Source organism: Gavia stellata, chromosome 7, assembly GCF_030936135.1.
Source record: "Gavia stellata isolate bGavSte3 chromosome 7, bGavSte3.hap2, whole genome shotgun sequence".
In the NCBI taxonomy this organism is placed as follows: domain Eukaryota; kingdom Metazoa; phylum Chordata; class Aves; order Gaviiformes; family Gaviidae; genus Gavia; species Gavia stellata.
The window spans coordinates 25,924,667-25,938,490 of NC_082600.1; the positions used below are offsets into that span (position 1 = coordinate 25,924,667).

At 41.3% G+C, this 13,824-nt stretch overlaps 1 protein-coding gene across 2 annotated transcripts; it reads right to left on the reverse strand.

The window, feature by feature from the left end:
* Positions 1–3,642: 3,642 nt before the first annotated feature.
* CIPC (CLOCK interacting pacemaker) lies at positions 3,643–13,199 on the reverse strand. Of its 2 annotated transcripts, none has more exons than XM_059819392.1 (6): positions 13,182–13,199; positions 12,628–12,688; positions 11,700–11,783; positions 10,092–10,266; positions 9,014–9,183; positions 3,643–5,652 (listed from the first exon to the last, which is right to left on the reverse strand). In XM_059819392.1, the coding sequence occupies exons 4-6, from the start codon at positions 10,162–10,164 to the stop codon at positions 4,774–4,776; spliced, it is 1,122 nt and encodes a 373-aa protein (XP_059675375.1). In that variant the 5' UTR covers positions 10,165–10,266; positions 11,700–11,783; positions 12,628–12,688; positions 13,182–13,199; the 3' UTR covers positions 3,643–4,773. The 2 variants fall into 2 exon arrangements, with proteins under 2 accessions (XP_059675375.1, XP_059675376.1); XM_059819393.1 differs by having other exon boundaries at positions 11,700–11,790.
* Positions 13,200–13,824: the final 625 nt, after the last annotated feature.

Below are 13,824 nucleotides of genomic sequence, written 5' to 3' on the forward strand. Positions count from 1 at the left end.
CACGTCTCCGTGATGCCAGTAGGATCACAGCCCATATGGCTGCATTACACAACGGCCTAAAAGGAAGCATCACCTAGATACAGCAAGAGTGTAGAATTGTGCAGATAGGGACCCTGCATTTCTGTCCCAGGAATTACGAGAATGAAAGCAGTAACAGCATGCTACATTCAACCTAGTGGATGTCAGAAATCTTGCATGCCAGGAGATTCCTCTGCACGTGCCTGCAGGGGTTACTGCTCTTTTCAGGCTGTTTGTGTGTCACAAGAAAGAAAAACAAGACAGATGCAGTGCACCTGAAAGCAGCAATTCACCTTTTTGGCCTCAGTGAAATAAAGGTGAACAGGCCTGACGTCCTGCAGATAGACTTCACCATGTAAAGAAAAAGCAAGCCAGAAGAGATACAGAGACCTGAAAATTTCCTGCTTGAATTGTACCCATACCTTTTACAAATATAAAATTTGCAAACACTGAGTTTCCAGTCTCAGGGAACAGAATTACTTCAATTGATGGCACTCCTTTTTGGACGTAAAGTAATGAGATTCAAGTTATTGCCTTGTCTGGTGCTAAGTAAGAACTTTAACCAGAATCTCTTGTACCTTAGGACAGGATCTCATGCCACAAGGCTGCTGGATGTTCTGGGAATGACTGCCTAGTTCTCACTGTAAGAATCATCTTTGAACAAAGAAAAGACCATGTGAAGATGGTCACATTCTGCAAAATGTGTTTTACTGAAAAGCTGGTATACAGATTTAGTTGAATAATGTTCTTCAAGAGGGAGAGTAAAGTTTTTCACTCAAGTAATTCTTCCAGTACCCAAGATCCTCACTTCACAATTTAGAACTTCTGCATACCCTGCTGACAGGATTAAGACACAGTGTAGCAGTTCACCCTGAACAGACAGTGAGCACAGAGATAACAGTTCAGAGATGGAAAAATCCTTCCAGGTTGTTCATGACAGATCTATGGCAATGGACACCCACAACAACATATTTTTAGTGTTCTGTACAGCCCACTTTTACTCACACTCCTCCCAGAGACCCTTTAATTCATACATACTGTTAAAGCTCACATTACTGTCTTCGGAGAGATATATCATAGTATCACTTTTGGATCTGCACTTTCCCCCATGGGCAACATGCTGTTGTGGAGCTGTATGTAAAGCATGCTTTGGAACCAAGGATTCTGCAGTTTAACAGCATTAAAATAACCCACAAACTTCTCAAGTATATACTTTATTTCATTCATATTTCACAGTCTGTTTCTGTAAAGTTTTAGCAAAAAGGTCATGTTCTATAACAGAGTTCTTAGGCTACTGTATTCAGAGCTGGCAACGGACTTCAAAATTACAGAAAATGTTTACATTCCAACTAGAGCAGTAGAATTTCAAAAATACGTAATAGAAGTAATCAAAAATACCAACATTTATTAAAACTTAATAGAAAAACCAGCAGTCTGTCTGACTCATCAAGCTACTCCACCTGCTAGTTGTCAGCAGCAACTGAAGCCCCAGCAGGCCATTTGATGGACTTTTTAGACTGGGACAGCTGTCTTCAACTAACTTGTTAATACAAAGTCTTGCTACTTCTCAAAGGTCAAAAAAAATCTGTAAGTTCATCGCTTACAGGTTTCCAATCAGAGAGGCTAATGTTTCTGCTCAAATCTATTGGACCACTTCCAGATCCCACCCAGAATCAGGACCTATTCTGGTCCTAATGTAGTCAACTAATTTTCTCAACACAGTTCCAAGCTAACCTATTTTATTAAATTGCAGTCAAGAAAGAAAAGCCCTTATTGTTCAAAGGTTTCTCAGGGCTTCCAGGAATAAAGGCAGCTAAGAGAAACTGAACAGAATGGTACTTGATGACATATCCATCACTAGGGGCCTTCAACATCTTTTTTTTATAGATGTTGCATCAAGATTTGCAGTTATCTAGGGATATGTTTCCTAAGGGGCCCCAGATTTACGTATAATAGTTTCAGAATGGATTCCTCTAGTTCAGCAAATACAATTTAAGTCTGGACTGATGCCCAGTAGGAGATTTCTAACCAGCTGCTGGACTTTATTGAATATATATTTAAACAAATTACACCAGCTGAAAGGCCCATCAGATATAAGCACACCCGCTTTAGCCCATCCTCAGTGCTGTCAGGGGAAAAAATACATGTGGCACTGTGTGGACTGTGAGAGATTTGTATCATCAAGAGTCTCCTTAAGTCAGAAGGTATTACCCTGCAAGGCCAATTTTTCCTTCCTTTTACTCTATCAGAGCAGTGGAAATAGGATGAAGAAGAGGTCACCAGTAGACTCACTTTTTCTTGTCTTAAGCAGCTACGATTGGACTTCCTTTTTTCTGACTTCCTTTCATCTCAAGGTAGCCTGAGTCCATCATCTTGTTTTCTAGGACAATCACTTCCTAAAAATACATACATTCTGAACTTCAAATTCTCCTCTCTATTTGATGGGCAGAATAAGAATTTAAGGAAAAGTAGGAAAGATATCCTATGCGTTTTCTCACACCTCAACTCTAGGCCTATCAAAGTTATTGAATCAATGGAACTGCCTCCTCTCCTGCCTGTAAGAAGCTCAGAAGAAACAAGCTTATCTTTTGGGATTCTTTCACAGATGACCTAAGGTACCATCACATTTATCCTGCCAAATGTCATTCAGTGCAGGTACCGCAACTGTTTCCAAAAGAGCTAGATCGGACATGACCTACATTATTACACTGTACTATGCTGCCCTCCTGCCTTCTGGGTTTGCTGGCTGAGTTTTGATATTGCTGTGCTGCGAGTTATGAGACATCCTAGTATGCACAATTATAGCAGGTATATTTAAAAAAATACATGACAGAACATAGTCTATGAACCCTTTTTTTTAATCAATTCCCATGTACTATACTAGTCTTCAACAGGTGGGCAGGATACCATGAAAGGCATGGCTATTAGTTTGCTACAGCTCCACTAGAGCAAATCCTACCACATCATTTCTCTCTAGGCCTATGGCTAGTACAGATATGACTCACATTTCTCCTCTTTGTGAGGCATGTATGGCATTTCATCAGTCTAAAAAGGGGGAAACCCCTTACAAGAGGGAAGCTCCTTACAGTTTCACTAATGCACATATTTGAGGAAGACCACAAAAGAAAGCATTCTCCACAGTCTTCTGCAATATTGATTCCCAGAGGCATCAGAAAATGAAAAGGTCTAGTCACAAATTAGCAAGACATCCACCCTACTTTCAAGTTCCTTTTCTTAAGAATCTGAAACAGATTATAGAAGTGATCAAAGCATCAAAATACCCAGTCACCTAGACTGCACAATTTTTTTAAAACACTGTCACACAGAAAGGAACATACCATAAGCAATCCACATTCCTTAACATTCTTAGACAAAGCCATTCTTAGTTCTCTACACAGACTGCCTCTGAAAAAACCCCTTCAGATTACAGGGAGTGACAGTTAAGCGTCTAGATAAACTAATATGAAATAAATGTCTGTAGAACAGCTTTTGTAACATAACTACTGTGGATCTCTACTATCTACTAATATCTTATGGACATAGTGGTGTTAGCTATATCTCAAGGCAAGCAGGCTAGGAATGATGTAAATCTTATAGAGGAAAAATGTTTTGGGTTTGGTTGTTTTTTTTTTAAGTTCAAACTCAGGTAGGTAAAATTTTTAGGGAGATTATCCAAGCTGACATCTCTCTCTCCCCCCCCTTTCCCCTCCAACTTCTCCAGGTACATTCATCTGATTTCTCCAAATGAAAAAGACAGGGAAGGGGGATGGGAGGACTTTTTTCACCACAGGCCATTATGCTCCTTTTCCTTTCACCTTTTTTTTTTTTTAATACTTCGCAATCTGATTTCCAGAAAAAAAAGGAGTTTAGACTTGTAAACTAAAGATCTACATATTAAATAATATGCAACCAGTCTTTCCAAACTAATCCTGGTGAATGAGTATCTTCCTTGTACTGTTTTTAAAAAAAGTCACTGCAGTCTTTAATAACAATGTTTAACTAAGAAAATCCAAAGCCACTTGCCTTGTACACTTGTTAGCCATTAATAAATATGGCTTTGGAACAAACACTTCCAGTGCAAGCCTTGTGATTTTCACTCACTCAACTGTACAGATCAAAATCAAAAGTATACTTATCAAAACATGTAATTTCACTTGGGTCCTAAGACACCCATCTCTTTGACCAAAGACTGTGATGAATATAGAATGCTGCTTCAGCACAAGCAGATCTCCACTAATTCAAATGTATTAAAACCCCAAAGTAAGACTCTCTGCTACCACAAAGAACAGCCACAGCCTAAAGATACCATCCCCCCAACGTAAGTTTCCTCTCCTCACACTGACTCCCTTCATCTACTTGCAGCTGATGATGGCCCAATATTGGGGCTGTTCTGCTATTCCATTCTCAGAACTGACTATCTGAAGATGGGAATAAGAAGATGCTTGCTTGTAGAATACTGCAAATGACTGTCTTTTCACTGCAAGAATGGGAACATGCCAGCAGAGCACATCCAATCTTCTCGAGTCCAAGGAAGTACACACAGTTAGCATGGAGTTCAAGGTCACACTGAAATAGTAAGTACCCGTTCTGTCAAGACCCCACCATGCTATTTCAGTCCCACAATTGGCTCTGAAGACAAGCTGTTAGTGGCATGCCACTTCACAAGTCTTGGACTCAGAAAATGCTCAAGTAAAAGCTTGAGACAGGAAATAGGAGGCACAGAAATAACTTGACCAACAGCTATGTACCTTTTTACTACACGTTGGGATAAGTGGAGTCTCCAAGGTTGCTATCAGCTTTATCAGATCCTGTTAGAGATGCTTCTAGCTCTGCCCATGACTGTGGAGCATTGTTCTTTATTGCCTCTATGAAAAGCTGTGTTTGGTGCTTCAGCAGGTCTAGTTCAGCCTGAGTCACCTGGTTCTGATGAATAAGCTCCTTGGTTTTTAAAGTGATCTCCAGCAATCCTGACCTGCGTAGCACAACGAGTGTATTTTGAAAGCGTCTGCACTTGCTTTGTTGTTGCAAGAGCAGCTCAGGGGTAGTGCAAATCTCTTCTGGTATCAGTGGGGGGCTCCACACTGCAGACTGCATCATAGTCTGTGCTGCACTCTCACTCTCATGAGGGGTGCACTTTGTTGCCTGCAGAGTTCCAAAAGGCAAAAGGGGAGTCAAACCTGGCACTTTCTGAGTGTCACTGGAAACACGATGAAAACCAGGAAGAGCTGACAGTTTTCCACTTGTCACCAGAGTTGAAGAACTTTGCTGGTTAGAATCCTGAGGATTCTTAAAGCTAACTGGTAGGCGGGCAAAAGGACTAGTAAGCAACCCTGCGCTCCTCAGTACAGGTGAAGTCTCCATTTTGGGTGCTTCTGTGCAGAGTCGTTTATGGCAATTGGTTTCCTGACGTTCTTCTAGATCAAAGGAGTGATCTCTTTTGCAGGGCTGTGGTGCTATTTTGGGATAAGAATTCAGGATGGGCAGGTAATTAGTGGAGTCATTTCTCTTTTTCCCAACAGGGTGAGGGTTAACGGGAGGTGGGATTGATGGACGAAGAAACACTAGCTGTGGCTGAGCTGGAATCACTTCAAAGGATGGCTGCACAGTCCAAGACTGGAGCTGTGATGAACTCCCCTGAGAAGCACAAACGGGGAAAAAAAGAACAGAAGTCTTACACAAAACTGTAGAAAAGGATCAAAAAAACCTTAAATGAAAGAGGTGGACTGTGCCATTTCTCCATATTTGATATACACTGTCCAATTAATACATTCTGAACAGTTTTCCATCAAACTCATCCTTCTTTTTCTGACAACAGAGTATAGCACTAGAATCAAAGCTGTAATCCATAATCCTTTTACTATGGAACAGCAGATACATTTAAAAACAATTCAATCTGAATTTATACATGCTTTCCTAAATGAGGATTACAAGGCATGCTTATATTGTACAATGCTCATGTAAAAGTTCGACCCAGACTTGGGGTCGAACAACAAGTGTACAGAGAAGTTGAAAAATAAACAAAATATTTCATAACCACGATGTTTAAAAGATTCAAAGAAAGACTGCACAGACATTTTAGGAACAATTCAGACTCCTTCTTTGTTGAAAGGCAGCAACTCTAATCTTGTCAATTCTATTCTTATAGCAAGCTTTTGAAATGGTTATTTAAAATAGATGACAGCTGTTCAGTAAATCTTGCAATCTTAAGTACAATACACAGTTTCAATAAATTTATAATCATGAAGTAGAAAAAAAAATGCTGAATATCAACCAATGCAAGGAAAAAAGCCTGTTGTAAGCCCAGAGCAGTTTAACTCCACACCTCTGGTGAAATGGTGTGCACTGATAAGCCTTAAAACCATTATATTTCAAGAAAAATGCCCAAGTTTTTACTCCCTCCCACAAGCCTATTCTGCAATATAGAAGAACACATCAATTTTTACAAGACATTACCTCTTCCTCCTCCAATACATTACTACAGATCTTCATGAGATCTCCTGGCCAAAAAGCATGCCTGCTTTTCTCCTAACATACCAAATGGTCTAGTAAGAGATACTATTTCTTTCTGAAGCAAAATCTCACTTCTTCATATATTTAAGTCACCACCAGTACAATTATTCTAATATAATATACCGTCAGCTGCTTTTCCAATTCCTTACGACTTGGAATGCTACTGGCAGGCCTGCTGAAGGCACAGTTTTTAGCTAGCATAAACACATTTTAGTATTTTTGGTACTATACTGAGTCATCCGAAATCTATCTCCTTTGCCCCAGTCTCACAAGATTTAAACTGGCAAACGCTAACATGCTTTGCTGAAGTCCATTTCCCCAGTAAAGGACTTGAACTTGTCAAAAGCGGGTATTACCCACTGACTGGGACACTAAGAATTGGAGATGAGATTCAATTACCTACTCTGACACAGAATTTCTTTGGTTCAGTGGGCAAGATGGTTATGGAACCAGGGTACACAACAACTACCTGTAAAAAAATAAATATTACTACCTTATCACGGAAGAAAGGACAAACACATTCAAAATAAAAATATCTGGAGATGTTAGGAGTGAGGAAGTATATAAATACCATGGCTATACACACGCAGGACAGAACACGCAGCCTAAGGAGCAAGGTTTTGGGGTCAGAAGTTGTCATTTACTGCACAATTGTACAGTATCTAGCACAGCAGAGCCCCAAAATTATTGAGGCCGAAAGAGCTGTGGTAACTGTTTATCTCTGTTATGTACTTTCTTTTCCACTCACGTGATATTCTCCTCTTGTTCTCCTACCCAAAAAATCTCATTTTCAGTGGAGAAGGACACATTTATTTTACTAATTCTGCGAAGTGGGTTGCGTGGGGTTTTTTTAAATGAAAGCTAACATCCTGCATGTACCAGTGTCACTTGTCTAAAAAGCCTTCCTAATTATTAAGGACTTTTACAAGACTTACAGAAACCCTGCCACAAGCAGCACTGTTTCAGAGAATTAATCCCTGCTTGATTTTTTTATTTTAGTAACATTATTATTAGCTGTTTACACTCTGAAATTGGGACAGCAGGTAACCATCACTGCACAGGATCATAGTGGTTCTAAGACAGAAGTATGATGCTGATTGAAATTGAAACTGGAACAAATAAACAGCAGTAACTGGATGCTGCTTTTTTTAATTTTTGGTCCAGCAAGCCAACTGAGCGCTGTGTTGAAAAGACCATTTTAAAAAGATGACCAGCATGACTATCTGAGGTAACTAGGCATAATGGAAAGAAGCAGAAAGACACCTCATTATTATTCTGACCTACACTTATTGCTTTTGTTTATTGCAGTAAACATTTTTCAATTTAACATTATTGTCCTTAACCATACATAATTAGACTTAGATGTTATGAGGCACTGCTCAAGAGAACTGAGTTTGGTAATTTTATCTCCCTCCAACTCTTCCTCCCTAAATTCCATTTTTGCTACACTACCAGGTCATTTTTATATATATATTTAATTTTTTAAATATATACACACACATATTTTTATATAGATATAGTATTTTGTCCACACATCTAGGAACATGACTATAAAATTGTTTCTTGTCAAGATAAAGCACAATGCTCAGAGATCAGAACCATCTCCCCCCAAAACGCATAATCAGCCAAATACTAACAGAAATCCATACCCTGTGTTAGCACTGGTGCACAGTATTTTAATAGGTTTTGCTTGTTGTCGTAACAGATTCAGTAGAAAAAGAATCAGGACCTATATTCTTTTTTCCCCTTCTCACTGTATTCTCAGAATTATTCTAATAAAAAATGCTGAAGAACTTTTGCTCTGCACAGAAAACATGAGTGAATACAGAGCAAGAGGTCTAATAATATGGTAATACTTTGAACTTGGAGCTCTCATATCTTCTGTTACAATGTAAAAGTTAGGAGTCTCAACACATAACAAGACACTGGAGGACATAAATAGGGAATGTAATTGTTGCAACGTGAGCTATCACATGCAATTAAGAGAAACAACTGTTAAAGTAAAAATACAACAGCTGACTTCAGATAGGGATTGAATTTTTTCATTTATAACATATTCATTTATAACATTCTGGATTGGTGTCTCCCATTGCACACAAAGCACTTCTAGGACCTAAGAGCTAGGAAGCAAAACCTATCATCCTACTTTACTGTCATTATCGAATGCAAAAGAAAACAGCAGCTTTCAAAAGGAAAAACACTCACTTTTTTTTGTTTGATCTTTGGTGCTATTTACACAACATTCTTAAAGATCTATTTTTTGGGGATCCCTTTGAGGCAAAGAGGTTTAGTAGATGTAGCAGAGCTTCTCCATTTCACATTTTTTCCATCTTAGTGATTCTAGCTGCCCCTCAAAAGAACAGGCCGTCACAACAGAACTTTTCAAGTTACCAGTTACTTTCTGGACTGCAACAACTTTGTAAAATCTTGTGGAAAGGAAAAATATTTAAAAAAAAACAATTTAAGAACATTATTTCTTCCCTACCTGCTTAACTAACACATTTTTCATTACGACCATAGGAGAAAGTGCAGGAAAGGAGTTGCTTGTGGTCATTGGGCATTGCCAAGGCCCATCCTCTGTGTTCCAACACAACGCATTCAGCACATCCTCCGAGTCAGTCTGCTCCATAGCACTCAGGCACTCTGAACTTCCATCTGCCAGATGCAGAATTCAGCTGTTAGTTGTTTCACATGCAGCATGCTTGCTACCTCCTTTCAGTTCTACTATTCTGCTTCCTTTCAACCGAGCCACAAAGAACAACAAAGTTTAGTTCTGGAATACCAATGAAATTAGACCTGCTGTGACAGCTGTCAAACAGCCTTTAATAAAAGGCTTTATATTTCAGGCCAGTTCTCATGCAGATACTGTCTCCCAAAAAATCTATTAGTTTTTGTTCTTTTGTATTCAGTCTCCAAGGGACTGCGCACTATCATGAAGACTGCTCTAAAACCTGGTGCAGGAAAGAACTACTGGCTCCAGCATTGCCACAGCCGTAGGCTAGGCTGCAGGCATTTTGTGTCTTGAAATCTTCTATCTACAAACCCAATAAGGCAAGTATCTCTCACAAAAGCATTTTTTTTCTTTTAAAAGCAGTCTTTGCACAGTTCTATTGAGTATTAAAATGACACACCATGTCTACATTTTACTGATGTTATAATGATTACTCTCTGGTTTATCAGGCTCTACTGACAGTAGGGTAAAATTGCAAGAGACATTATACAGCATAATCCAACAGTTCATTCATCACTGCAAATAATTTTGCCATCCCCACTTCCAGACGCTAAAGTCTGAGATTCTTCCATTCATTTCTTTATTAGGGACATTTTAAATCCCATGCCATTCAAATTCACAGGATAACCTTTACATCTACATAAAGCTCCACTCCAAAAAATTTGATGGTAGGATGACTGCAGATGCAACCTGTCTTGCATACAAAGGCCCTCCCAGGTAACGAGACACAAACTATAAGGGGCCAGAGTCAGATTTTTGAAACATCACCAATAAAAGCAAAGTCTGAGCAAGATAACACAAAAAAAAAAGGTAATGCAGTGGTTTTCTAAACCTGAATATCCGGAGTCCTTGTCAGATTCAGCTCCTGCCATGCTGAAGTGATGATTCAAGCTCTTCATTTCCATCACTTTGCCCAATAGTTCCTTGAGGGTCTCAACAGATGCCTATTTTGTCTCCATGCTTCCACAGTGCCGCCGGCAGTTTTTAACACCTTTTCCATTGAGGAACTACAAAAATATTTTAGAACAGAAAGGGACTTTCTCTGAATCTAAAGAAAGTTCCATCAGTACAAAACAACAAAGAAGGCCATGTTTGTCTTTATGGAAATCTGGTCATCAAAGGTTTGTTGCATCTGTTAAGCAGTCTGTAGAATTCTATCAAGCTCCCAGCTTCACATTTGCTATGTTTATCACACTTTAAGGTTAGCAAATGCTTGCCAATAAAACCACGGTTTATTCCCTGAAAAACTCCAAACTATGCATGGTTAATAATGCATTACAGAGTGGAAAAGATAGGCAACAATTCTTTGCATCAACTGACATGTTACTTCATACAATCTTCTGGACTAAAGTTTTCCATCTGCCTTAGGCTGATTTTTTTAAGTTTCAGGAAAGTTTCCATGATCCAATCTTTTAGTCCCCTGCACCAACTACAAGAGAACAATATCACACTAGGCATGGCTGTTGAGTCCTTTAGGTTTTTTGGCATCTTTTAACCTACCCTGAGGCATAGGAAGGAAGAAATTAATTGAAGCAGAAATATAATACAGATATTTTACTTTTTAAAAATTTCTTTATTTTTTACCACTGCTGTGAATGCCATCAATGAATTAAAGGTATTTTAGAAGTACTGAAGACATGGATGCAGTTGAAGGGGCAGAATGCACCTGTGTCATTCAGCTCCTTTCTTTAGTAGCTGAGCAAGTCAGAGTACAGGTCAGCCAATCTTACTGAATTAGCTGAAGTAGAATAATTTCATACTTAAAATTATTGAGTAAAATACACAGTAGATTCATCTGGAGAGCACAATGCATAAGCGATTTCTAACTCCATGAATTCTATCAGACAAGGTAATAATTTCTTACTGTACACACAGAACGAGAAATATGAACATGATTTCTTGATCTGCTAAAAATGTAATGCCCATTTCTACAAAGTTCAGCAACACTGGTAACCAAGATAAAATAGCAGATACAAAGGGTATGGTTGTTATCTGTAATTAAATCAATGGCCCTCTGAGTCAAATAGGATAGTTTTCTCTTTTTACACTGCCAGTGAGCTAATTGGAGACTTTCAGAATAGAAACATCTCAAATTATTCAAAGAATGAAATGTAGATCGAAAACTAATGTATTAGACATGTTTCTTCACCCCAAAAAAGCAAAACAAACTAAAAGCTATTCATAAACAACTTTTTTTTTTTTTTTCAAGAATTGAAAGTTATTCAGGCCATATTTATCTTACAAAAACTTAGCTATCCCAGGGAATGAATGCCAAAACAAGTCAGCTGTGCTGGGTGAAGCCCCTGCAACAAATACAGCTGAACCTGCAAAGCTGTGGTTTTAATACAGTCTGTTTCACTCTCAAGAGTAAAGTAAGTGATCAGAGAACATGCTGGGGCTAAAGAAATCCATACTGCTAAAAGCACAACACATACTATACCTGCAATGCACTCCTAGGGGAGACATGGCCTCAGAAATGCCCTCTTCTTCCCACACCCAGAATGAGAACACTGGAAGGCTGAAACTAAAAGCTATGAAAATCAGAAAAATGTATAGTTACATCATGGCCTCCCATACCACACACTTGTCAAAACCTCCAGCTGTTTCCTGAGGGTAGACAGACTTTAATAAGACAAAGCAAAGTTTCTACTTCTCTTAAACAAGGTAGCTGAGAGTTTGGCTTACTGAAACGACAGGATGAAGTGCAGAAATTATGTCTAATATTATTTGTAGAAATTATTTTCTTATAAAGCAACCCTTTGAAGTTGTGTCTTATGTTACAGCTGTATATTTAAATTACAAATACAGGAACTCAGGAGTCCACATCATACTCAGGCCAGCAGCCCATTAATGGCAGTACCCAGTGTAAGCTACTTCAAATGACATTGCAGCAGACAATCTGGAATAATACACCCCAAAAGGCAAGCTGCTTCTTAAGGTCTTAACAACCGGTTGCCAGAATTCTGCTCCGAGATCTCGAGCCTTGCCACCTCCAGTAATGAATTCCGTACATTAGGTAACAATGCTGAGATGGTAGGGTGACTATCTATATAACTACAAGAAAGACAGAATAATTGTCAGCAGAAGAGAATTTCCTCAGTAGCTATTTGCACCGGTTTTATTTTGAATCTTCAGTTACACCTGCCGACCTGCTAATGGGTATTGAGCAAACATAACTATGTAAAAACAACCTAGATACTATCCCTGGAACGTGAGATGAGGTTTAAGTCCCAATCCACACTTTTGTTACTCAGCCCTTTCCAAAACAAATGTGGTTTTCAAGAAAGCAGCAAGTATTGATGCTAATCTCCAAAAAAGAAGAAATAGAAATAGAAGGAGGGCTAGAAATAAGTAAAATAAGAACACACCATCTGCTAGCCTTGCACCAAGGGAAGCTTTGGGAAGGGCTGGCACATCTTCTTCTCTTCCCTTATGGAAAAAAAACAACACAATAACAACAACAAAACCACAACCGAAAATAAACAAATCAGAAGCCCCACTCTCTCGAGATGCGGGCGTGAGACCTCTCCTGCCCACCCGCGGGCCAGAGATGCCCCCCTGGCCCGGCAGGCAGGTGCTCCGCCGCGCACCGGCAGGAAGCACTGGGCGCCAACCCGGTCATCCAGGGCCCTCCCTCCCGCCGCATCGCCGACAGCTGACCCCACCCGACCGCCTTCCCGGCGCTTCGCCCACACGCCAGGCCCGGGCGGCGGGGAGCCCCCGAGCACAGCCCGGCCGGGCGGGGTGCCCTCGCAGCGAGCCCGGCGTAAGGAGAGGCCCCTGCGCAAACGAGCCGAGCCGCCGCCCTGCCACAGGGCGAGGCGAAGCAGGCCCCGGCGGTGGCCGGGACTCCCCAAGCCCCACAGCTGCCACCGCTCACTCACGGCCGCCTCCCCCCGCGGCTGACCGGGCCGCCCCTCACCTGGGTGCGGGCCACCACAGCTCCAGCGCCACCGGGCCGCGCATGCGCGACACCCTACCATGGAGCACGAACTCCCTCAACACCTAGACAAGCCCACCCCGGAAGAGGAAAGTTGCCCGCCAGGCGCCCTGCGGCGCACATGCGCACAGCGACGTTGCCGGGGCGGGCCGGCTGCGCTCCGCGCCTGCTGGAGGCGGGCTGGTTGCAGCGGCGCGCGCGGCCGTTGCTGTCCGCCGCTGTCCGTTCTCGCGCTGCGCGGGTCGGAGGCCCGGCATGGCGTCGTGGTGCCCGGGGCCTGCGTGCCTCATAGGGAACGGAGGCGGGAGAGCAGGGGTCTCTGGGGGACAGCAGGGGCAGGCTCGATGTAGGAGTCCTTACCACAGGCCCTCAAGTGCAGTGGGGATTGGCATGAGGTGGGAGCAGGCAGCTGTAGGTGCGCAGGCGGCCACGGACGCACACAGGGTCTCTGTCAGGGAGAAGGGTCTGCCAGCATGTTCATTTTAAAAGACTTTTGGAGACCCATCCCACCACGACTGTCAGGGACGTGGCAGAAAAGAGCATCTTCAATGAAAAATGGTGTGGGTACTTCCTCTTGGCCTTGTGCTACATGGCCACGCAAGTGTGTGAGGGCTTGAAGCTGTTT